The sequence below is a fragment of the Aricia agestis genome, chromosome 10 (assembly GCF_905147365.1).
Source record: "Aricia agestis chromosome 10, ilAriAges1.1, whole genome shotgun sequence".
NCBI classification, from domain to species: domain Eukaryota; kingdom Metazoa; phylum Arthropoda; class Insecta; order Lepidoptera; family Lycaenidae; genus Aricia; species Aricia agestis.
Window position 1 is genome coordinate 5,471,552 of NC_056415.1, and position 27,374 is coordinate 5,498,925.

Sequence of the window (27,374 nt, forward strand, 5' to 3'; positions counted from 1 at the left end):
ACTGGGTTAGTTTCCGAACCGGTGGTAGGTCTTATGTAGACGTTCTAAAAGTGTTAATTTTTAACCTACCACGGCAGTGCCCCAGCCAAGCTTTTTAGCAAAGGTAAACTATTTGCGACCATTGTTTGTGCGACGGGATAGAGATGGACGTTGCCATGGTGCCATACTTATTTAGTCACTTCAATAAAGTAATATGAGCGAAATAGTTTATATATGGCAAAACAACGATTGCCGGGACCGCTAGTAATATATAATTTTTTTAACCAATTTGCATCTCAACTTTCTTAACTGCATCGAAAAACAGAGATTTTTTTCCATATAGCCTCAGTTAACTTATTTTAGTAGATGGTAAAATAGGTAAATTATTTTCATAATTTATATTACTTTTTTTTAATCATGTTACTTGTAATAACTCGTAGCGACAAAGATCCTTCTGACAGTGCAAAACGTGTAATATTCTAAACATTAACTACGTGTTCGTCGTTTTAAGCAACAAGCTGGTTCCAACCCAAGTAGGTAAATTGTGAATAGTGTATGGTATCAAGTTAATGACAATCGAATCCTAATAACTGCAGAAAAATATCCTGCATATTATTATTATGTACTAGTACGGGAGCCCTAGAACATTTTTTTTATTACTATCAAGGTAATTTTTTGTGACTAGCTTCATTTTGATAAGACGAACAACATTTTTATTTGCGAAAAATCTCGAAAGAGGTAGCTAACAGAAATAGAAAGGATTTCATACTTATCTTTCATTTCTATAGATAAAAATGTTGTTCGTTTTATCAAAATGAAGCTACTCACAAAAAATTTGCTTGATAGTAATAAAAAAAATTGTTCTAGGGCTCCCGTACTATACCTGATGAGCACCGAGCAAAAGATGACATGACTCGTGCCTAATCGTCGAGGTCTGAGAAAGCAAAGTACAAAATCTAATATTACCAGTTATATGTCTCTAGTTTAAGGTCACGTGCATTTCATTCATTTGTTAATGCTAGAAATATTTGACAGACACGATCGATGACAAGGTGATCTAAAGCCGGTTTTTTTGCCAGTGGCGTTCATACACGCAGTATAAAACTATCGTTAGGTGTCCACGAAATTATTCAGTGATCAAACACAGAACAAAATATATCCAAAATGTTTACCAAAGTAAGTGCATTTTTACATTATATATTTATACTAGATGTCCCGCGCGGCTTCGCCCGCGTAAATTAGGAATTTTACAGAAACCGTACATTTTCCCATAAAAAAATATTTTCCCCGTTTTTCCCGCATTTTCCTGAGTTTCTTCGGTCGTATTAGTCTTAGCGTGATAATATATTATATAATATAGCCTATAGTCTTACTCGATAAATGATCAATCTAACACTGAGATAAGTTTTTAAATCGGACCTGTAGTTCCTGAGATTGACGCGTTCAAGCAAACATACTCTTCAATGTTGTTATATTAGTAAGTACCTGATGGACTTGTGTTACAGGTACCAGACAACGGAAATATATTTAATACTTTTATACTATACATATATTTAAGATTTTTATTATATGATACACATATTTAATACACATCCATGACCCAGGAACTTTGAAAACTTTTTGTTCCGTCGGCGGGATTTGAACCCGCAACCTCCGGCTTGAGCTACTAACGCGCTCACCACTGAGCCACAGAGGTCGTCAAACTATTTTTAGACATAAAATAAAGATTTTTTTTAATTATCGCTTGACAAACTCGAGTCTCGATCTAAAAGACTATGAAATGGTATAATATGGTAGTGATGATGATGATGATGATGATGATGATGATGAATGTAATTTGCATAGTAGCATATGGTTCCTGTTCTTAAAACAACGCCGAAACTCCCAAACTTGTATCTATAAAGAATCAAGAGTTCTCTCAGCACCTTCCGAACCACGGTATACCAGGTATATCTCGGTGCAAAATCTTACTTGTTGGTAGCATATGCTTAGAATACTTCTCACGTAACCGAAGTCACCACACGTTTCCCTATAAGTTTTGAGGAGTTCCCTCGATTACTTATGGATCCTTCATCAGATCACCACTTTTGTGAATATAAAAATCGGGTAACATACGGCGGAGTAATCGTTGAATATAAGAAAACGAACATAACACCTCCCCCATTTTGAAAGTCGGTTAAAATTGTAGCCTATGTGTTATTCTGATGTATAAGCCATATTATTGTAAAGTTTCATTAAAATCCGTTCAATAGTTTTTGCGTGAAAGAGTAACAAACATCCATACATCCACACATCCATACATCCAAACAAACTTTCGCCTTTATAATATTAGTAGGATGTAGCCTATAATATATTATCACGCTAAGACCAATAGAAGCGGAGCACCAATGAAGAATGTTTCAAAATCGGGTGATTTTTCCTATTGTGCTGCGTAAACGATAAAAGTTTCGCAAAAATTGGCAGAATTTTCTTTATTTACCCATGAATTAGTTACTCTCTCGGGTCTGTGGCTGTTTGGTTGTTCGTTTTGTTCGGTGTTGCTATGTGTCTGTGCGGATGATTTTCTTGCTCTCTGTATTCGATGCCTATCCCTATTCTGGCTGAGGCGAGCCTCACGCTCTACAGATGATTCTCTTTCTCTCTGTATCCGAATTCTATCATTTTTCCGACTGAGGCGAGCCTCACGCTCTACAGACGATTCTCTTTCTCTCTGTATCCGAATTCTATCATTTTTCCGACTGAGGCGAGCCTCACGCTCTACAGACGATTCTCTTTCTCTCTGTATCCGATTTCTATCACTATTCTGGCTGAGGCGAGTCTCACGTTCCGTTGACGATTCTTCATCTCTTGCTGAACGTGCTCTTTTGGCATTCACTGTACTACGACCTAAGCAACAAATAACCCAATCGCAAAGCAAAAACAAAAGTCCGTTTTTCTAACGCAAGTCAAATATATTTTTATCGACAATTCAGAAACCAAAGAACCAGAAACAATGAATATCTGAAAGAAAGCGCTGTGGTTGCTCCTCTGCGTTACCGTCTGCACAACCACACAATGACGAAATACACTATCTACTACAATAACATAAGCCCGAAGCTTATGAGAGCCCCCGGCCGGTTCTGCCGTAACCGCTATGTCCCTCGGCCGCCGCCGCGCGACATATTTTTTGATTCCGCGTAAGTTTATACGTTTGAAAACTTCTAAAGTATTGATCGAAATTGTATAGTGTAAAAGACAATTATAATCTACATTTAATGTCTTAGCTTCCAAACATGTTTATTTGGATAAGGGTTAATGTTGTAAATTGTTAAAATCGCTTCGTAAATAAGCCATTATTTTTCGTAAAAAGTAAAGAACAAAAATGGCTATTGTGAGTTATCCCTAAGAAATAGACATATACCATCGCGGACTTTTTTGTTTACCTAATTAAGGTGTACAATACTGTAGTACATTATTTTGATCTATCTCGTAGGGTTTAGCCAGCGTTTGCAATATAAACGCAAAAAAATGAATTTATTTACGACATAACATTAGAAACCTCTAAAATTATCAGTGTTTCTCTACCATATTATGCATATGTTATACATATAAACCTTCCTCTTGAAACACTCAATCTATTAAAAAAAACCGCATCAAAATCCGTTGAGTAGTTTTAAAGATCTAAGCATACATACACACATACAGACAGCGGAAAGCGACTTTGTTTTATACTATTTAGAGATTATATAAATGTTTATTGCACATTGATGCATTTTTCATAAATAGTAAATACATGTACCTTGAAAATTTCATTCATTTAATACTTTTTTTAAATTTTATAGGTTTTAGCTCTTTGCGCTTTCGTAGCGGTGTCGTCAGCGGGTCTGATCCCCACTGAAGTCCACTACTCCCCCGCCAGCGCCGTCTCATCCCAGAGCATCGTGCGCAACGACAAGAAGATCTTCTCCGCCCCAGCCCTCGCCTACCACGCCGCCCCCGCTGCCGTTACTTACCACGCCGCCCCCGCCCCCGTTACCTACCACGCCGCCCCCGCTGCCGTTACCTACCACGCCGCCCCTGCCGCCGTGGCCTACCATGCCCCAGCCCCCATCGCCTACCACGCCGCCCCAGTCGCTAAAGTGATCGCCGCTGAGGAGATCGTAAGTGTCGCGACATCGAAACTATACTGCAATGTTGGATATCTCTCAGTAATTCCCAACTCACATGCTCGCTTTAATTTCTAGGCTCACCCCAAGTACGAGTTCTCGTACTCCGTGGCCGACGGAGTGACCGGTGATAAGAAGGAGCAGCACGAGGCCCGTGACGGAGACGCAGTCCAGGGCTCCTACTCCTTCCTCGAGGCCGATGGCTCCATCAGGACCGTGCAGTACTCCGCCGACGACCACAACGGCTTCAACGCCGTCGTGTCCAACACCGCCCCCACCGCCGCCCCCGCCTACATCAAGGCTGCCCCCGTAGCGCACTACATCCACTGAAACAATTACTGAATTTACTCGCTAAGCAATGAAACGTACACGAATGCATGGAAAGCCATGAATGATAGTAATAATTTATTGTTGTATATTTTTAATATTTATTAAATAAATCAACGTATCAAAGTAATTTGTAGTTTTGTTTCATGACTATATATTTTAAATACATTTTTTAACAATGTTTAATCGACATTAAGTCTTTATAATTTCATATTAGTCGAATATACCTTAATTTTCTCTGATCTGTAGTGTGTACCAATCAGAACAGGGTACCCTAAGAATAGATTGGCCAGCAGACAGTGTTTTCTATGTGGGAGCCAGCAAGTTCTTAACCAGTGGTTCTATTTACCCAGTTATCCTAAACTAGAGACCGTCATTATGGATTATAAAGAACAAACATTTAGAAAGAGTTTCTTATCGATTAAGAAATAAAACATCTTCGTTTCATTTATTTATCTTCGTCAGCTTTCTAAGAAAAAAGAAGGACCTCTCGATAATCATCTCGATACTAAACCGGTGTTATTAAATATCCTAATAATTATTATTATCATCTATACTTATGCGACATACTCATTTTGGTAGTTTTATATTATGTAAAAATAAGTTGTAAACTATGTACTTGTTTCTTTTTCATTACAGCACCATAACTGATCTAATTTTAATTTGTATTTTCTGGTAAATCAATTGATTGTCTCGTATAGAGTATAAAATATTATATTACTTAATATAATTTATACCTCAAAATCAGCCAAGTGCGATTGGACTCGCGCACTTGCGGTACCGTAACATAAAAATTAAAAAAGAAAATGTATTTATTTTTATATCTAGTTGATTGAATGAGGGGAAAATGGTGATTATTGTTTATGACATAATATAAGGAAAAACTACTTATTAATATGTCTCATTCAAACCAATTTTCGGTGGACATGGGGAATATACTATCAGAGAAGTTGATTCCTAGGCAGACGACGGACCTTCGTAATTTGGTCACGTTATGTCAAACCCTGCCGACCATAATAATTAATTAGATAATAAAGTTAAAAAGATAAAATAAAAGTTAATAAGTTAATATACCTAGCGGAATAGAGAAACTAAGGCCTGAGCAAGAGAGATGTCACTATCAGTAACACTGCGTGGTAAAAAGAGACGTGTGATACATGACAGCAGCACTCTTTTTTTGACGTCCAGTCAGCACGTGCCGCACGTTGTCAATTTAATCTCATAGAAATCATGTTCAAACATGCTTGTGTAAGTGTATACATACACATAATATTGTTACACACAGATGAAACCAATTTCGGTTTCGTTTGACAGCTCGAGATTGTTGCTCTATTCCGCTAGGTATATTAACTTTATGGTCAAACCCTGCGACAGACCACAGCTAACATTGAACTGACGTAATCCCAGCAAATGCCGTAAATCCGTCAACTGCCTATGAATCAATTTCTTCGATGATACATCATAATATCGAGCCTTTACCGCCTTTTTAGCGCAATCGACTAAAACAAAACAGGAAAAGGTTTTATTTTTATTTTAGAACAGAAGTAAATTTTTTAATTACATTAATGATCTTTGGACATTGAAACAATGGACATTGAAAAACTTGGTTGACTACGGAACCCTAAAATCGAACCCTAACAAGCAGATTTTTTGTATATTGATTTGATTGAGGTTAATAGTTTATTTTTTGAGAGTAACATTGTCCTACAAATAGAACAATCCATATTTTAGGACCATCAAGTCTAAATATGAAATCCTTTCTACTTCTGTTAGCTACCACTTTCAAGATTTTTCTTAAAATTAACTTGATAGTAATAAAAAAAATTGTTCTAGAGCTCTCGTACTATTAATGAAACTGTTTTATTTCTAAATCGATAAGAAATACTTTCAGAATAATTGTGCTTCACGACCTACCTTGATGGCCACCGCTTTGAGGAATCCTGCTAGAAAAAATACTGTAAAGAACTCGCTGGCCCTTTCAGAGACTACCACGTCAGCTGGCTTATTTCTAGGCTGTGCACAAAGTAAAAAATAAACACCCCTTTCGACCATTCCACTCCTATTTTAATGCGAAGGTTTTTTTGTAAAACAAATTATTTTTATAATAAGTTGATTTATTAAATATTAAAAATATATGTACAACAATCGATTAATATTATCATGCATCGCTTCTCATGCATTCAGCGTTCGTTTTATTGCTAAGAGAATAAATTCAGTCATTGTTTCAGTGGATGTAGTGCGCTACGGGGGCGGCCTTGATGTAGGCGGGGGCGGCGGTGGGGGCGGTGTTGGACACGACGGCGTTGAAGCCGTTGTGGTCGTCGGCGGAGTACTGCACGGTCCTGATGGAGCCGTCGGCCTCGAGGAAGGAGTAGGAGCCCTGGACTGCGTCTCCGTCGCGGGTCTCGTGCTGCTCCTTCTTGTCACCGGTGTGGCTGTCGGCCACGGAGTACGAGAACTCGTACTTGGGGTGAGACTGGAAATTAAAGCGAATACGTGAGTTGGGAATAACTGAGAGATAGCTATCGTATTGAAGTTAGAGTTTCGATGTCGCGACACTTACCATCTCCTCAGCGGCGATCACTTTGGCGACTGGAGCGGCGTGGTAGGCGATCGGGGCTGGGGCATGGTAGGCCACGGCGGCAGGGGCGGTATGGTAGGTAAAGGAAGCGGGGGCAGAATGATAGGTAACGGGGGCGGGGGCGGCGTGGTAGGTAACGGCAGCGGGGGCAGCGTGGTATGTGACGGCGGCGGGGGCGGCGTGGTAAGCGAAGGCTGGGGCGGCGAGGATCTTCTTGTCGTTGCGCACGATGCTCTGGGATGAGACGGCGCTGGCGGGGGAGTAGTGGACCGCAGTGGGCACCAGACCTGCCGACGACACCGCTACGAAAGCGCAAAGAGCGAGGACCTGCAATAAAAGTCAATGATTGGTCAAATATTTTGTTCGAAACCGTTATATTTTTTGTAACTGTGTAATCTCAGATTTTGAACGTATTCAAAGCAATTATATTAAATTGCATTTGATTATTAGGAAGGTAATTTACCTTTGAGAACATTGTGATGTGAGGAGTTGTCACTGAATAATTTCTAACGCAACACCCAGATATTATATACCTATCGTATATGTGCCTCTGGCAACATAACTAGCTGAAGTTGACCTTGACTCAGGCTATAATATTATCAAATCTCTTATCAGTTGCAGAAAAATATCATGCAATTATTGCACATTATTTATATTTTTTCTGAATATGAGTGAGACACATCATAACAATATTATCATGATACATACTAGTGCATAAGAGGCTACAGATGTTCCAAGTTAATTTTGATTGAGGTAAGCATAAGCTAGCTCAGACAGCAAAACGCAACTTAAGCTTGGTTTTCACCGGTTTTCTACGAGACCATCTTATTGATCTTTCGAGCCAAATAATATTTACTAGATAAGAATTCAAATACCACGCGACGTGTGAAGGAGGTTGCTCGAGGTGGCCGGGCGGGCTGGCTGGCTATACGCACCGTGAGAAGCCAGCATTTATAGGTAGGCAGTGTGGGAGGTGCTGTAAACGCATGTGGAATGCCTATGCTTACACTCTTTTATTTACTTACAGGTTTAGGTTTATTTCGTGGGATATTGTTTAAAATATTTTTTTATGTGCCTATGCTATCCCACTGCTGGGCAAAGGCCTCCCCCAAGGTCTCCCATCTGTCTCGCTCCAACGCCACCGCGGGCCAGCCTGGCTTGTAGGCATCCAGTTCATCTCGCCATCTTTTTGGAGGCCGTCCACGGCGGCGTCGTCCGTCCACTGGTACCCACTCTGTGGTGACCTTTGCCCAACGGTCAGGATGCATGCATGGTATGACCCGCCCAGTCCCACTTTAATTTTGCAGCTTTCATGCCGACGTCTTTAACACCTGTTTTGGAGCGCAGCGTGCTATTTTTTATTCGGTCAGCTAGTCTTACACCTAGCACACTGCGCTCCTTGCTCTTTGACAAACCCCGAGCTGGGACCTTTGCGACTCAGTCAATGACCAAGTCTGAGCACCGTAGGTTAGGATGGGCAGAATAGACATGTCGACGAGTCTGCGTTTCAGGGAGATTGGCAAATCTCCCTTCATCAGCGTTTTCATGGACCAGTAGCTCTTCCAGGCGTTTTCAATTGGACGATTGACTTCCTTTCCTAGTCTATTGTTAAAGGAGACTATCTGGCCCAAGTAGATATACTCGTCGACATATTGTAATTCTTGCCCATCTACCTCGATCTACCATCTACACATGCGGTATCTATCTTGATCTATGTATGTGGCAAAAAGTGCGTTACAACATTTTGGTCTTAATTTTTTCTGTCTAGCCCCCTTTCGCAATGCGCGATAAGGAACTTCGTTACAATATATTTGTTATGTGAATTACATAACATGTTCAATTTACCTAAACGTGGGTTAACTTTAACCCAAATCTATGCAAATAGGCCTGAGGTATTGGGTGGTAGCATTCCTACATAACAACATTATATTCGATGCAATACCAGATTAGACAAGTAGCACACGCTCCTACACATTAATTAATCTCTACTAGCCGAGGGCAAGGTCACTGTGTGACACCGGTTAACGTGCCTTTGGCATCTGGCCATTGGCATCTAGCTGGTTACTATAAAACAATTCAGCTGCCACTTTAAAATTATTCAGTCTACAGACACGAAAGAGCAATCACAAAAATGTTCTCCAAAGTAAGATCTGTGAACTTTTTCTTGTTACTAACTTAATTTTATAATTTATTTTTTTTTTGTTTATGCAAATTAGCAAAATAATATTTGATTACAATGATTCATAAGCAGAATCCCCGAATGACATATAAATAATAAATAGTTTAATTTAAAATTTCGAATAATCTCTATCACAAAAATATAAATGTATTTCTTTCTCCTTACAGGTAGTCATTATTTGCGCTTTAGCCACGGTCGCATACGCAGGCTTGGTGCCTGCTGCCGTGCACTATTCGCCAGCCACCGCGGTATCATCTCAAAGCATTGTACGCAGCGACCAACCTAAAGCCTACGCCGCCAAAGTTTTCGCTGCTCCAGTTGCCTACCACGCGGCCCCCGCTGCTGTAACCTACCACGCCGCCCCCGCCCCCGTTACCTACCATGCCGCCCCTGCCGCCGTGGCCTACCATGCCCCAGCCCCGATCACCTACCACGCCGCCCCAGTCGCCAAGGTGATCGCCGCTGAAGAGATCGTAAGTGTCGTGACGTCGAAACTACTTTAATACGGTAGCTATCTCTCAGTAATTTCCAACTCACAAGTTTGCTTTCATTTCCAGTCTCACCCCAAGTACGAGTTCTCGTACTCCGTGGCCGACAGCCACACCGGTGACAAGAAGGAGCAGCACGAGTCCCGCGACGGAGACGCAGTCCAGGGCTCCTACTCCTTCCTCGAGGCCGACGGCTCCATCAGGACCGTGCAGTACTCCGCCGACGACCACAATGGCTTCAACGCCGTCGTGTCCAACACCGCCCCCACTGCCGCCCCCGCCTACATCAAGGCCGCGCCCATCGTCGTCAAGTCTCCGGTCTACGCCGCCCCCGTAGCACACTACATCCACTAATATGAACGAATTTAGCCTTATAATCGATTATTTATTTATTACAATGATTACAAATGAAACATACAAAGTATTTTACTGTCACCTACGTTCCTACCTACATTCGTAGTATACAAGATGTTAGTGTAAACACCGTTATCCTTGAAACCATCAAATGAGCCCGTCAAAATGAACAACTTTTTCTATGAGAACAATGCTGAGAACTCAAAAATCCGTCTTCATACCCATACAAATTGCCGATCCGGGCATCCGTATGGGTATGAAGACGGCTCATTTGATTGTTTCAAGGATAACGGTGTTTACACTAATATATTCTCGTCATTTAATACTTTATTGGTTTGAATTTGCCTTACATTGGGCAAAGTAAACTCCATACATTTTGTTATACTAGAATTTAAATTTCATTATCCTTAACAAGGTAAGGTAAGTCATTTATATAGATGAGAAAAAGAAATGGGCTAAAAATAGATCCCTGTGGGACGCTTAATGCTATTTTAGTTCCATTGGACCTGTTTCCGTTTACCTCAACCCTTTGGGTCCCATTTATAAGACAAGAAGTCAAAAGACTGAGAGCTTTATGCCAAAGTTGCACAATTTCCTGATCAATGTAGCATTATCAATACAATCGAAGGCTTTGGAGAGATCGCAAAACACACCTAAAGCATCCTGCGACTCCTCCCAAGCTTCAAATATACTGGAAAGAAGACCTATACCAGCATCCGTTGTGGATCGACCCTATTTACTAAACAAGCTATATATTATAGAAAAGTTTATGATATAACGTTATTATCATTATATTTTGAAAGAATTTAAAATCACTTATTGGTATGATTAAGTCCTTTCGTATTGATTAATAGGTATAATTATTAATTTTGAATTATTTCATTTATTTTTAGTACGTTTATCTAGACCAATTAATATATTTTTATAATAGACAAGACAAAGAAATAGACCAACGTGTCGAGAAGGCATGGATAAGCTTTTGGTCAATGAAAGATCTGATGAAAGGAGACCTATAGTCCGTGCAATCCACGAAGACGCGCACCACCACTTTTTAGGTGAGCATCTTTCCCTTTGACCGTGACGCTTTTTTTTAATTGATCTATTTATTGTAGTGTGCGCGTGCACTCATAGGTAATTAGTGAGTACCGATAACATTCAAACATTGGCAAAAGCTTGCACATATATATTATAAACGATTAGGAGGAATAGTGGGGCGCGTCTTCGTGGATTGCACGGACTATACCAATATGCCTAAAATGTAAATTCGTGGACATATTGTGTATCTTGCCAATTCTGACCTACGATGCCCAGTCCTGGTCTTTGACTTTACAGAAGTCCCAACTCGGAGTATGCCAACGAGCTATGGAACGCAGCATTTTAGGTATAAAAAGGATTGACCGCGTCTGGAATACCACCCTGCGTTCTCAAACGATGCTCACTGACGTAGGCAGAAAGGCGGCTAGCCTGAAGTGGAGCTGGGCAGGGCACGTCTCCCGTATGCACCCGGACAGGTGGGCGGCGCGCGTCTAGTTTTGGAGTGGCTACCGACTGGTCGGCGTAACAGAGGTCGACCCAACATAAGGTGGCGTGATGAACTGGATGCGTTCGATAAAGAGTGACCAGTAACGTCACAGGATCGTGAACTTTGGACAGAGTCACGAGACACGTGCGAGTGCTCGACCGAAGGCAACATGTTCGAACAAACCGCCCATCATGTTCTCTGGGAGTGTAACCTCTGGCAAAACGAAAGATCTATAATGCTTAATAACATACTTTGTAAATCTGGAGTCCCATATTACGATGATCTCGTAGACAGCGCAAGGAACTTCCGTGCCTTTAAGAGTTTTTGGCATAATTATTACTGGAAACAGTGTAACACAACGAATCCCAACATTAACTTAGATCTAGCTTAGTAGTCATAATTAACATTAATTATTCCCGTGGTGTTTAGTTCTTTGACTTTCGGTCATTGCAACTTTGTGCTGTCTCCCGCTTTTTATGGGGAGGGAAAAATGTATACTTCCTACTCCTCCTATCTTCTTCTGATTAATTTCGTTGCGGGTCCCAAGACAGCTTTAGCATGTCCCTCGGGCTCCCTGAGATCATATCAAAGGGTTTTTCGTGGTTGGATACCGCTGTCGATCCTGGCGACACAGGAGATACAGTGGTGGGAATGTGTGGTGGGCCAAAGCCCGTTTTAAAAAAAAAAACTTTGGACAGAAAGAGGGGAGGCATTTGCCTAGCAGTGGGACACTGTAGGCTGCTAATTATAATAATAATAATTTATTTTACCACAAATTATAAAATTATTTTTAGATTAACTAATTATACTTTGACGCTGCGTCATTCTTTTTGCGTTTTGTTTTTTTTTTTAATGTATACTAGTCTAAAAATTCGTTTTATAATTATTTGTGGTAAAATGAAAAATATAATTCAAAATAATTGCCTATCAATCGATATAAAAGGACTTCATACTGTTAACTGATTTTAGTAAAATGGTGTTATAATCTTATTTATAGCTTGTTCAGTAAACACTTAACTCTTATTATTAGTATTTTACTTCTTAAATAACTTTTACATACTACTTTCTTTTGCTATCAGTGAATATTGTTAAAACCACATGTTAGAATTTTTCTAACTTATTTAAAAAAAAACAACTTGTATTTTCATCATATTATGAGTAAGACATTAAAAAATTATATACCTATTATTTGTTCCTATTACAACTTTAACAAAAAAAATTAGAAATATAATAAGGCAAGTAGTGAAACCTATAATATCAATCAACATGTTTATGAATCTGTAACGTGCAGCGTAAGCAGTTATACACATAATATTATGCAGTTGTATGTGACGTATAGTAATGAGGGATTTTCCTACATTTTTAATTTGATTGTCAAACAGTTTCCATTTTAGTAACTAGATGGCGTATGGTTAGACAACTATCGGTAATACCAGGGAATACCATCAATAATTGCTACAAAACTGGGCAAAAGAATGTAAAACTTGATACATTTCAACTTGAAAAAGACGCAATAATATTCCAATGAATAGGATAATAAAGTTATTATAAAGATGTTTTAGCTAAAATTCACGGAAGAAATAGCCCTATTTACCGATATTCACACCAAATGTCACAGGAATTATACATTTTGGTTTCGACAACATCTTACCTGCACTTGTGCAAGATAACGGATATTAAATGGCTAATATTTTACCAATAATGAATATCAAAAACCCAAAAACCACAATTTGGGAAAAAATAATAAAAACCACACTAACAATAAAAAGTAGAAGAAGTTTGAAAGTGACATGCCCGCCAAAACTCTTTCAGTTGTCAAGTTTCAGTTTGACAAGTTTTTATTATGTCAGCGTGTTCTTAAACTATTACCAGTGTACTGGCCTAATCGCTGCCAATGATCGTTTAGGTTTAAGATATTTTGATTTATGTCACACTTGACTGTACACTGATATTTTTTGGAAACACAACTCATATGTAGTGATGCCAACCTGCAGATAATTTCAGATCGGTGAGGAACCAATAGAAAATCTAGAAGTGTCCTTACGCCATCTAGTTAAGATTGTTAAAATTAAAAAAAATATATAAATGAAAATCCCTCATTATTATGTGTTGATTTTAAGAGGGTAACTAACCCAAAAAATTAAACATCGTCCTTCTCTCTTCACACTCACGCCCGTTTTTCATATGCCACGTGAAAAAGGACGACGCGGAATCATCGCCAAGTTAGTTTTTTCCATAGACATAATATATACTGTCGTAAAGACCACCTGACAACTCGAAAATGCATGACCATTTTTGATCTGTCAATGTGTGCGTGTGCTAGTGATGTATATTTTACTATCGATAGTATAGTATTTTGCTATCGATAGTTTAGTCCGTTCGAGTTATTTTACCTGAGTTTCTATAAGAAATAAATAATATGCAACTTTGATAGATTTGTATTTGAAATTAGGTATCATAAATTTTAATTGGCAAAAAAAGGTGACGATTGAAAAGTAGATACACATTTTCTTTTGGAATGATTTTTCAATCGTCGGATATGTTATGACATGAGGTTCTTATAGGGGTAAATAATTTACACTTAACACATTATAAAGTTACTTATTTATTACTCAGATAAAATCTATCTGGTAAATCAGTCCTTACATTGAAAGTAAACGTTGAAAGTAAACAACACACATAGTATATTATATTTTATTCTTAAATTAAATACATATTATAAAATATCATAATATTTTATTACAATTATTTTGAACCGACTTCCAAACAGGAGGAGTCTAGACGTTCGCCTGTGGATATATTTTTATGTATGTTCAACGATTAGTCTGGTGATGGAAACAATGAGAAATCGAAGTGACTCCTTGATATTCAAATGGGAACATATGGTCCCAGAAAACGTTCAAAATCTTTCGATTAATAAATTTAAAAAAGTAGTCAAAGAACGTTTTGTGCCAAAGCCAAAATGATTTCATAATTGATGGCACATCTTGGGAGTAGAATGCTGAATGACTGCTTGCAAGGCTACTTCTACATGACTTACAATTATTATGTATCTATCTATGTTTACATTGTATAATTTTTAGTTACAGCATTGTAAATTTTAAAGAAATTTCTAAAAAGCATTAATTGCTTATAATTGCTTATTTTTAATAATTGCTTCAGTAACAAGTGCAACAGTATGTCAAACTTACTGGCACAAATAAAGTTGGGATAGCTCCTTTAACCAAAATAGTATTTATTCTAATTTTTCTTTAAAAATTTTCAATGAAATGTTTGCCTACATATTGTTGAATTTTTCTTGGGATTCCAACCAACACGCCCAATTAATTTCAGTCATTTTCCTCTTATTAAAGGATCTTGAGGGAATCTGTAAAACAAATGATTATGATATATAAATATAAACCTTCCTCTAGTTTTAGAGTCACTCTATATTATAGTAGTTATATTATATTAGCTATATTATACTATACTATATTATATTAGTTAAAATAAGATAATATGTCCTTTTTAGTCCGGCCGCACATTTTTCGAATTTCTGATCACAAAAATTCGGACGCCCCGCCCCGCTCATACATTTTGACACGTCAGAAATTCTTTTAGTATGATGGGTCTACAACAAAATGTATGAACAGAGTGCGTTCCGCCGGGCGTCCGAATTTTTCTGATCAGAAATTTCGGATAATGTGCGGCCGGGCTTAAGGTGATAAATATAAAGGTAAATGATTTTTATTTTAGATTTATGTTATTGTAAAATATCGATAAGCATATCGATAAATTTGATTCAAGCACTAGCGTATATGTAAGAAATTTTGATGAAAAATTTTTCGTCAAAATTTGTGTAATATAGGAACAATAGTACCTTTAGTTACGCAAAATATGAAAGTAAAAGGGAGGATTCACAATATTTTATTTGAAATAGAGAACTAAAGACCAGAATATAGCAAAAATAAACACATCGTAGCAATTAGGACATGAAGATTAATTACGGGTGAAATGTATATTTTTCAGGATTATTCCTATGATTTACACTGCAATAACTCACAGCACAAGTTATTATTGTTATATATAATAGTATTTGTTGAAAATAACATACGATTTAAATAATAAATTGCAAATACCGAAAGGGCATAAAAACGATTGACGACTTTTGACGACCTGTCAAATAAAAGTTGTTACAATTTTCATTAGACTGCCTCTCTCTTTTCATCTTGTTATAATTCCATAAAGGATTTTCTTCTCTCTCGCACTCTTTGTTGGTCTTTAGCATTATATTATGTCTATGGTTTTTTCTTAATAACTCGATAAATATACAACATTTTAAAAAACCGCTAGGTCAGTTTCTCAATGGTAGAATTTTGTACAATATCGTGTTTTCGCTCAGATCAAATTCTTTGAAATATAATGTAGTATCTATGTTTAGAAAATGAAACAATTCGGGGCTTATTTTCAAGTATAAAAATATATTATAAAATCGACACGACGACGGCTAGTCGCCCCCTTAAGCTTAAGAGGATACACCAGGGGCGAGAGAAATTGAAAATAGGTATTTTGAAATGTATTGCTGTCTCACCAATCTCAAGTCTCCCACCGCAGAGCGCGATAGAGACAACACGACAAAAGTTCTAATAAAAGAACAGAAAATCTTCGATTCGTTTTCCACTGATTCCTTCTCCAAATTTTAACCGATTTAAGTACTTTTTTCATCAAAAATTAAAGCAAGGCTTGAGCTATGTTCCAATGTTTAATTTTTTTTTGTATATTTTATCCAGTTTTGTTTTCTGGGTGTTTGAACACAGAGGAAAATCTGGCCATTTTTTTTTTTTGGTTTTTGGACGTTCTTATCTTTTTTAATAATAAACTTATGAAAAAAAGAAAATATAGGGACATGCTAATAGTAGCCATAAATATTCAGGAAAAAAATCATAACTCTACCGGCATTATCCAGGGAGGAGACAGGGGACAACGTTTGTATGGAAAAACGGCGGTGTGGACTCCTCTTAAGCTAATGCCTAACAGTCGTCATTAAATAACTTAAGGCTGGTTTCACAACTATTCGGGACACCCTTACGGGCTGGCAATACGGGCGCCCGGAGCGGGAGCACATAATATTATGATGAGACGTTAGAACATCGTTTCACAGCGACGCGGATTGGCCCGCACGCGACCCGCTCTGCATCGCTGTGAAACTATGTTCTGCAGCGCGTACAGATGTCATCCCGGATAGCTGTTAAGTCATCCTAAGGGTCAATTTATAATAGCGCAGAATCGAAGCGCATCGAAGCGAATTATTAAAACTCAACATAACAAATTCAACTTTAACTCCAAAGCGTTAACGCACTTTATTACTTCTGAGAATATAAAATGGCGCACGCATCCGCGCGAATTCGCGTCGATGCGCCCGACCAACGCTGATTGGCCTCGCAGAAATAATAATGTATGCGTTACGCTCTGGAGTTAAGGTTGAATTTTCTGTGTTCAGTTTTTGGGAATTCGCGTCGCTTCGCTTCGACTCTGCGCTAATATAAATTGACCCTAAGAGGTGCGCTGCTCTACGAGCACCTATCTAACACGCATAATATCACATTATAGTGTTAATAAGTTGATAATATTATACAAGTCCAGAGCAAATTCATATATTTCCTGTATTTCATTTATCTCCACGTAGGGCACACCTTCTTACAAACCCTTCATGTGCGAGTGTGAATTGGTCTTGGGGGTTTCCTTTTAAGCTAAAAACTAGATTATAATATAACTAGATAACATTTAAAAAAAAAAATTTAGTTGTTAAGAAACAAAAATATATCGAAAGACTTAAGAATTCAGATGTATTTGATTGATTATACATATTATAATTAGTGACAATAATTAGTATGTTCAATTATAGAATAGAGTTTTGGATTATTAATAAAAGTCATGGCTACTGTCTGAAAGTCTGGAATAAAAAATAAAAAAAAAACTAGGCTTTACATGCGGCTCTGTTGTAAATATATTATATTCAATTAGATCATAACAATATCCCACGGGATAAAACGAGATGCCTAGTTTTAAACTTAAAGCCTAGTACAACGCAAAATTTTATCAAAACTAATTTCATTATTATCATTATTATTATGATAATTATCATGATTTTTATGACCATCATTATTTATTTTTAAAATATTCGAGAGTTTTCATGAACACTGATTTATATTTTTCAGTTTTTCTTCAAAAGCACTTACTACTACTGCGACTCTGGATATTTACTAAACTATTTAGTAGCCTTAAGCGAAAGTGTTACGCAAAAATTATAAAAGTAATGACATAGTTTTTGCAATGTTAGAGGTCGTTAGAATAAGCTCCTAAGGTCACCTTCAGGTTTGACAGCTTCCACCACTGGCGTGGGCAATTATGTGTCACTACCTACTGGACATATAAATACTGAATACTATTGTTTGTAGGTATCACTCGCAATTAGATCTACTAGCAACATGTTCTCCAAAGTATGTTTAGTTAAGACTCAAAGGTCCTATAAAATTTAGGATCTATTTTAAATTTTTATCGATAATAACTTAATTATTTTATATGTAATTTACCTGTTTCCTAATGATTTCTTCTTTTATTCCTTAGATCGTAACTTTGTGTGCCCTTGTGGCAGTTTCGTCTGCGGGTCTGATCCCCACTGAAGTCCACTACTCCCCCGCCAGCGCCGTCTCATCCCAGAGCATCGTGCGCAACGACAAGAAGATCCTCGCCGCCCCAGCCTTCGCCTACCACGCCGCCCCCGCCGCCGTCACATACCACGCCATCCCCGCCCCCGTTACCTACCATGCTGCCCCCGCTTCCGTTTCCTACCATGCTGCCCCCGCTTCCGTTACCTACCATGCCGCTCCTGCCGCCGTGGCCTACCATGCCCCAACCCCGATCGCCTACCACGCCGCCCCAGTCGCCAAAGTGATCGCCGCGGAGGAGATCGTAAGTGTCGTGACGTCGAAACTTTACTTCAATACGTTAGCTATCTCTTAGTGATTCGCAACTCACATGCTCGCTTTAATTTCCAGTCTCACCCCAAGTACGAGTTCTCGTACTCCGTGGCCGACGGAGTGACCGGCGACAAGAAGGAGCAGCACGAGGCCCGCGACGGAGACGCAGTCCAGGGCTCCTACTCCTTCCTCGAGGCCGACGGCTCCATCAGGACCGTGCAGTACTCCGCCGACGACCACAACGGCTTTAACGCCGTCGTGTCCAACACCGCCCCCACCGCCGCCCCCGCCTACATCAAGGCCGCCCCCGTCGTCGTCAAGTCCCCGGTCTACGCTGCCCCCGTAGCCCACTACATCCACTGAAACTGTTACAATCTTACGGATATAGCCAATGAATTATTATTTATTAAAAAATTAAATAAGTAGTAAAATATATACATTATACACCCTTTTATTAGCTTTCATAAAGGTTTTTGTATATTATCAAATATTTAAAGGGCGATCCATAATATGCATAAATGGAATGGAATTTAATAGATATGCACCACCGCTAAGTAAGTAGGTACATGGATGATATTATATTTTGTGCCCGAACTGCAATACATCGTGACAAGGAATTTTGAAACATAATTATTAATTATAATATTTGATAGTGGTTTGTTCAAACATACTGCCTTCGGTCAAGCGACGAGCACATAGGGATGCTACTAATTTAGATCCGTAAAGTTTGACTTTAAAATTTCCATGGCCAGTAAGGAACTGAGATAGGCGGCAGCGGTCAATTTCCATCTAGTGTTTGAATAATCGTTCATGAATATTAGGGAAAATTTATAAAGAAAACCTTTGCTGGAATTGATAATCATTTTGTGTGTCGTTGTAGATTTCGTGGAGTTCCTTTAATTCAATTACTAATAGTTCCCATTAGGAAATTTCCACCTTCACGACCATAGAATCAAATACAAATTATAATCCCGTCGATCGTGGAAAAACGAGACACAATAGAATTTCTATTGTGTCTCGGTCACCGCGCGGTGACCGTATGAGGCTTGATAAATTAAATTAATAAAAGAATTTTACAAATTTCAGGCACAGAACCGGCGAAATAATATTTATCAATTTCGATTCTGATCCTTCCGATGCAAAAGAATACAAGAAACAATAAAAGCATCATTCTGTGGTTATGGATTGTGTAATGATGGTGGTGATTATGATGATTAATATAATTGATGTTGACAATCGGACCACAAACAACAAAGTAAACATTAACTCCTCCTTTTTTGGAAGTCGGATAAAAAGTATCTAAGATGCTGACCGTGGATGTAAGGTATCCCCATGCCCATTTACTTTACGTAGTAGAGCCATGCTTCGGCACGAATAGGCCGGCTCGACCGGAGAAATACCACGGGCTCACAGAAAACTGGCGTGAAACAGCGCTTGCGCTGTGTTTCGCCGAGTGAGTGAGTTTACCGGAGGCCCAATCCCCTACCCTTCCCTTCCCTACCCTTACCTATTCCCTTCCTTACCTTCCCTACCCTGTAATCCTATTCCCTCTTAAAAGGCCGGCAACGCACCTGCAGCTCTTCTGATGTTGCGTGTGTCCATGGGCGACGGAAGTTGCTTTCCATCAGGTGACCCGTTTGCTCGTTTGCCCCCTTATTTCATAAAAAAATTTATTGAAATCTGTCCAGCAGATTCAGAGATTAGCCTGTACAAACAAACAGACAGAGAAACAAAAATCTCAAAAACAGGATGTTCTATAATTACACTTCTTACATACCTTTGACTAGTTTTTTTTCAATGTACAAAAATTTTATCTCTACGATTTTATTATATGCATAGATTAATTGCCAACTGAACATTGTTAAGGAACCTTTATAATTTTGTTCATTTTGTTCGTCCATTTCTTCATCGTCATAATCTTCGGTAATTATGATTAAAAAGTAACTAAATTTTTATAGTTGTAGGTTGTATGAATTATACACTAATAAAAATTTTATGTTTTAAAGGTGGCTCCCCATACATGGGAATTATGGGAATTATAAATATTGGTTTGACGAGCTTATCTTTTTTTGGCCATATCCCTTTATTTATTTTTTACAAAAATACCAAGGATCAAATTTGTTGCAAAGATTCTCTAAAACTTTGAATTCTATGATTTTCATCATACAATCAATATTTACGAAAATAACAAAAAATAAGTTAAAGTATAATTTCGCTTGTATGACCTATATCTCGATTATTATCGAATTTTGCAAAAAAATATGTGGAAGCAAAGTTATAGATCTTTAATTTTCTACAAATTCGATTCTTACATTTTTGACCGACTGCCGAAAAGGAGGAGGTAATATGATCGGCTGTATGTATCTTTTTTTTTGTATGTTCAACGATTACTCAGCCGTTTATGATCCGATTTTCAAAATTATTTTTGTGTTGTATAGGGTTTAGCTTGAGTATGGTACCATGTTCACAAAAGTGGTGATCTGATGATGGAATCCAGGAGGAATCGAGGGGACTCCTTGAAATTTGTATCGAAACATATAGTGATTTTGATTTTTTCTGAAGCATTTGCATCTCAAGTAAGCAGAGGTAAATACTACCAAAAACAGTAAGATTTCGTACCAGGTAAAACCCTGGATCCGAAGGTACACAACAGAACTTTTGAAACCTTATAGATACAGGTTCGGGGATTTTGGCGTTATTTAAACAACTGGAAACATAAGCCAATATATCAATTTGCTTAATCATCATCATCACAACCATAATTATACCATGAGTCATCACATTATGACCCTTTTTATTATTACTTTTCGTGATATTTTGCATCGAAGCTGATGTTTTTGATTATTATTTCGATGTTTGTAGACCGATTTTAAAAATTCTTGTATTGTTGTATAGGATATAATCTAAATTTTGTATAACAGTTACGAAAGTGGTAATCTGATGATGGGATCTATGAGCAGTCGAGGTAAATCCTTGAAATTTATTAAAATTCAAACGGTGGTTAAAAAGTGTTTCTAGTAACTTAGACATATTATGTTACAAATAAGTGAAATTTCAGACAAAGATATCTCTTGATCCGAAGACATTGAACAGAACTCCTGAACCTTTAAAGATAAAAGCTTGCAAATTGCGGCATCGCTTAGATAACTGCAAGCATTTACCACAATTCCGCTTACAGTAACATAATGTGAATATGTAGTTAGCATTCGTAGTGGTTATTTACGCATGAAGCCTTATCTTGTAGATAACTAAAAAGAGTAAAATTATTATTTTTAACAAAAAATTGAAACCGACTTCCAAGGTAAAAACAATAGTCTTAAAAATATGATCTAAAAAGTATGAAATAATTCTTATTCTTCATTAGCACCTTTTTCGAAATTCGACTAAACCTCAACCAATTCTGTTCTCAATTTTCATTCGTTTGAAGTCGGTACTGGCTGAGTTCCATGTCAAGTATCTCAGTATACATGAAGAAAAATACAAGAAATACATCTATGCGTTACGTTGCTGTCTGAATTGACCTTAAGGGTTGATTCAGACCGCAACGCGACGCGTAGATGCATTTCTAAATTTATATGGATTTGATATTGATATATTTAATTGCGTGAGACGTCTTGCGAATCTGTCAAACCCATATAAATTTAGAAATGCATCTATGCGTCGCGTTGCGGTCTGAATCGACCCTAACACTATCATTGAATTGACAGAAGCCGACCGAATGACGTAGGTCCGCCAACTGCCTAGCAATCAATTTCCTCGATTGTACAAGGTCATACAGGCGGAATTATTTTTAAACTTGTTTTTTGCAATAACTTCCATAGATAGTGATATTACTATGTACATCACAAGGATCAAAGTTGTAGAGAATTAAATTTGCAACAACTTTGATTCTTAACACTTTTGTAAAAAAATAATAATAAATAAAGCAGATGTGGTAAAAAATAGGCTTAACCTTGATACTAATATGGTGGCTAACGCACCAGTCACAATTTGGTCGAATTGCAAGAAGTGATAAATTACTTAAAAATTTAAAAAGAGAAATATGCAACCTAAATTTTATTTTAATAAATTACAATTTGTTATCTAATTTCAGTACATATCTAATTTCAGTCATTGTTTCAATGAATGAAATGCGCTACGGGAGTGGCGTAGACTGGGGACTTGACGACGACTGGGGCTGCCTTGATGTAGGCGGGGGCGGCGGTGGGGGCGGTGTTGGACACGACGGCGTTGAAGCCGTTGTGGTCGTCGGCGGAGTACTGCACGGTCCTGATGGAGCCGTCGGCCTCGAGGAAGGAGTAGGAGCCCTGGACTGCATCTCCGTCGCGGGCCTCGTGCTGCTCCTTCTTGTCACCGGTCACTCCGTCGGCCACGGAGTACGAGAACTCGTACTTGGGGTGGGACTGGAAATTAAAGCGAACACGTGAGCTGGGAACAATTGAGAGATAGCTATCGTATTGTAGTAGAGTTTCCATGTCGCGACACTTACGATCTCCTCAGCGGCGACCACTTTGGCGACTGGGGCGGCGTGGTAGGCGATCGGGGCTGGGGCATGGTAGGCCACGGCGGCAGGGGCGGCGTGGTAGGTAACGGAAGCGGGAGCAGCATGGTAGGAAACGGAAGCGGGGGCAGCATGGTAAGTAACGGCGGCGGGGGCGGCGTGGTAGGCGAAGGCTGGGGCGGAGAGGATCTTCTTGTCGTTGCGCACGATGCTCTGGGATGAGACGGCGCTGGCGGGGGAGTAGTGGACTTCAGTGGGGATCAGACCTGCCGACGACACCGCTACGAAAGCGCAAAGAGCGAAGAGGACCTGCAATATAAACCAAAAATTTATAAATATATTTGAACAACATAATATTATAAAAGTACTAGGTATTGTGCAATATTGTGAATATTAATTAGGTAGTTAATTTACCTTTGAGAACATTGTGATATGAGGAGTTGTCACTGAATAATTTCTAACACAATATTAAGTTGTTATATACCAGCCGTAATTGTGCCTCGGGCAAAATGTTTGACTGGAAGTGACATTGTCCTAGGTCACTTTTATGAAATATTTGATCAATTAACTGGTTGTGTCTGATAAAATACTTACTAAAAATACCTGAAAGATAATAAAGAAACAGACGACACTTATCAAAGATTCGATGTATGAAGAAGACTTAGATAACGTGTTTCGAAAAAGACAGGTTACTGAGATGGATTAGACCTACATTTTTGTATGGTATTACAGCATACAAGTGGTTAAAAAAATAGATGCTATGCGTTATGCCTAATTTGACATGTAAAGTTTAATTATTTATTCGTAAAAAGGTTCCTAAAAGTCTGTGACCATTTTAGGAAGGAATTTATTTTAACGTGGGAGAGCCATGCTTCGGCACGAATGGGCCGGCTCGACAGGAGAAATACCACGTTCTCACAGAAAACCGGCGTGAAACAGTGACGCTTTTTAAACTGCTAAAGATAATGTTAAAAAAGTACTAAATCTTTGAGTTTTATAAGAAATATTATCATTGTCTGTTTGTTTTTGTGTCACGGGAACATTTATAAAAAAGGCAATAGGCATCTAAATCAAAACGCTGTTACAGGATTTCTGAAGGTTATAAGAAGACAAAGTTAAATTAAATTTAGCTCAATAAATTATACTTAAAACACAACTAAAATTAAAAATTTGTACGATAACATTTTTATGGAATAGTTGATAAATCAGAATAAATGGGCGGTAGAATCAGTCTTATATTTTGTCCATAAAATAGTTTCTGTAATGAATGTACAATATTCTCTCTAATCTCGTCTAATTAAAAATGTAAGAAAGTAGATACTCAATATGGTGATAGAATTAATTAAAGTAAGCCGAGGTCAGGGTCAGTTTTAACCGGTTGATTCGCCAGAGGCGATGACACAGCTGATATATATACACTTATACGTGTGTTAGAAATTATTATATTACAAACACACAAACCAAAATGTTCTCTAAAGTGAGTTTAAATTAATTTGCCAATTAATACCTCATCAATAATAATTATACATTCATGCATTAAAGGAGGACTAGAGCATAATCAGCAACTTTAAAGACGCTGGAATGTTCAGTATACCTACAACATATTTAATTACTAGTTTTAAAACGATCGATTAAGTTATCTTATTTTTATTGCAGGTCCTCGCTCTTTGCGCTTTCGTAGCGGTGTCGTCAGCGGGTCTGATCCCTACTGAAGTCCACTACTCCCCCGCCAGCGCCGTCTCATCCCAGAGCATCGTGCGCAACGACAAGAAGATCCTCGCTGCCCCAGCCTTCGCCTACCACGCCGCCCCCGCCGCCGTCACATACCACGCCGCCCCCGCTGCCGTTACTTACCATGCTGCCCCCGCTTCCGTTTCCTACCATGCTGCCCCCGCTTCCGTTACCTACCACGCCGCCTCTGCCGCCGTGGCCTACCATGCCCCAGCCCCGATCGCCTACCACGCCGCCCCAGTCGCCAAAGTGATCGCCGCTGAGGAGATCGTAAGTTTCGCGACATGGAAACTCCACTACAATACGATAGCTATCTCTCAGTAATTTCCAACTCACAAGTTCGCTTTAATTTCCAGTCCCACCCCAAGTACGAGTTCTCGTACTCCGTGGCCGACGGAGTGACCGGTGACAAGAAGGAGCAGCACGAGGCCCGCGACGGAGACGCAGTCCAGGGCTCCTACTCCTTCCTCGAGGCCGACGGCTCCATCAGGACCGTGCAGTACTCCGCCGACGACCACAACGGCTTCAACGCCGTCGTGTCCAACACCGCCCCCACCGCCGCCCCCGCCTACATAAAGGCCGCCCCCGTCGTCGTCAAGTCCCCGGTCTACGCCGCACCCGTAGCACACTACATACACTGAGATTGTTATTGACTCACGCATATAGCCATTGAATTATTATTATTTATTAAAATTAAATAAGTAATTAAAATTACTCATCATTTTATTTACCTTTTATATCTGTTTCTGTATGTAATCAAGGTTCAATTAGAGTGCTTACAGACGAACGGCACGCGTGTCAAAAAAATCAATGAAAAGAAATGAATGATTGTCGTTGACTGCCGTTGACGCGTGCCTTCGACTGCCGTCAACGCGTTACGACGACGCGTTCCATCGAAGCGTCCTGCCGCACAGTGGAAAATTTGGGTCCGTATCGGATCAAAAATTTGTAACTTCAAGGTTTTTCATCGTATTGTATTGAGATTTGGCACATGTATACAGTGATATACAAATATTGTAAAAATAATCAATTAAGTATATTTTTCAATGTATACATATTTATTTTAGGTTAAAAAAAATAAAAGAGAAAAAAATAATACGAGTAGTATTTATATGTTTATTTTTTATAAATAAGTACCTACTAATATGAGTAAAATTAAGAAAACTTAAACAATTACTTATCACACAAGCATAATAAAATTATAAAATCGTATAGTACCTTTCTATACTTCACACCAAACTAATTGATCTTAGATTAGAGAAATCTTATAATATTATCGGTTTTAGTTACTTATTTTATATCTAATTGTAATTATCCTCGCTATTCCTAACTAAAATTACTTCCGGTGTAAATGTAGGATCAACTTCAGGTACCACCTTCAAAAGACTTAGTGCTTCTTCATCAAGATTCTTCACATTTCTCACATAAGGTTTTCTTAAACTTGGAATGTATGGGTCTGAAGTATATAGAAGGATCTGAAGTATAGAGAATTTAAATACGTTTTCATTTGTAGCTGTACGGAACATTTTCTGGCATGGTGCAGGCGCATATTTCTGTAGTCTTTATTGCGCGACTCTTGTGCATCTTCCGACTGTTGCCCAATAGGAAGAACAGAAAAATGTTTGATCACGTTTTCTCCGTGTATAAGTAATTTATGCACGGAGGATGGCATGTAGTACCAATCATTTACTAACATAAATTCGCGCAGTTTCTACGGCATAAACTCCAAATTTTTCGGGATCGATCATCATTCCAGAAGATAGAGCTTGTAAAATAATAATATACAAGCGTTTAATCAATGTTTCATCAACACCTGTTATGTTCGCTGAGCAAGTGTAATTGTAAAAGAACCTTCGTACTGTATTTCCATCACTTGAGTTTTCACTTACCTGATAAGGTTTATCGATAATAATTAATCCTAGCTCTTCCCTGAAACGTTTTTTAACAAATTCCTTCTTTTCTTTCTTCAAGGAAATATGGATTATCCAAATTCCAGGCATGCAATGTGGATAATCCATATTGGTAAGCACTTTCATTTTCAAGTCACTTTTAATAGGTCATTCATATCCTGATTCCAGCCAGCTTGTATTATTCCGAATTTGTCCTTTTTCCGTGTTGCTTGAGCCCAGCGCTAGTTGAAAGAAGGCAGAATATGTCTTTGAATGTCCACCAATTACAAAACACAAGTTGTTTTCAGAAACATTTAATGTTTGCTGTAGAACTATGGACAACGATTCCAAGGTTCTACCACGCTCGATATCGATCGGGAATGATTAAATCGCCCTTAGTACAGTTGAAAGTTGACATTTTAATGGAAATAACCAATTTAAATAAGTGTCACTTAATATGAAATACACGCTGAAGTGTGCAATTTGAAGATATTTGCTTCCCCTTATATACTGGTTTTTTAGATAATAAATACGTACTAAAATCAATGTTATGGTATATTTACTCACGCAGGACGAGTGCAGAATAGATGATAAGCTATTGCTATCAAAATATTGTGGTTAATATTGTTTTTGTAAACTATGTCAGCAGTAACCGCAAAAGATACCGAAAAGAAACTATCTACTCCGACCTCTATCACATTTTTGCCCATAACTTCCAG

General features: G+C 38.5%; 1 protein-coding gene and 1 pseudogene across 1 annotated transcript; one reads left to right on the forward strand and one right to left on the reverse strand.

Moving 5' to 3' along the window:
* The first annotated feature begins 990 nt into the window (after positions 1–990).
* LOC121731168 lies at positions 991–25,407 on the forward strand (annotated as a pseudogene).
* On the reverse strand, positions 6,636–7,507 carry LOC121731413 (cuticle protein 8-like). Its single transcript, XM_042120826.1, has 3 exons — positions 7,496–7,507; positions 7,015–7,359; positions 6,636–6,927 (listed from the first exon to the last, which is right to left on the reverse strand). The coding sequence occupies exons 1-3, from the start codon at positions 7,505–7,507 to the stop codon at positions 6,676–6,678; spliced, it is 609 nt and encodes a 202-aa protein (XP_041976760.1). The 3' UTR covers positions 6,636–6,675.
* Positions 25,408–27,374: the final 1,967 nt, after the last annotated feature.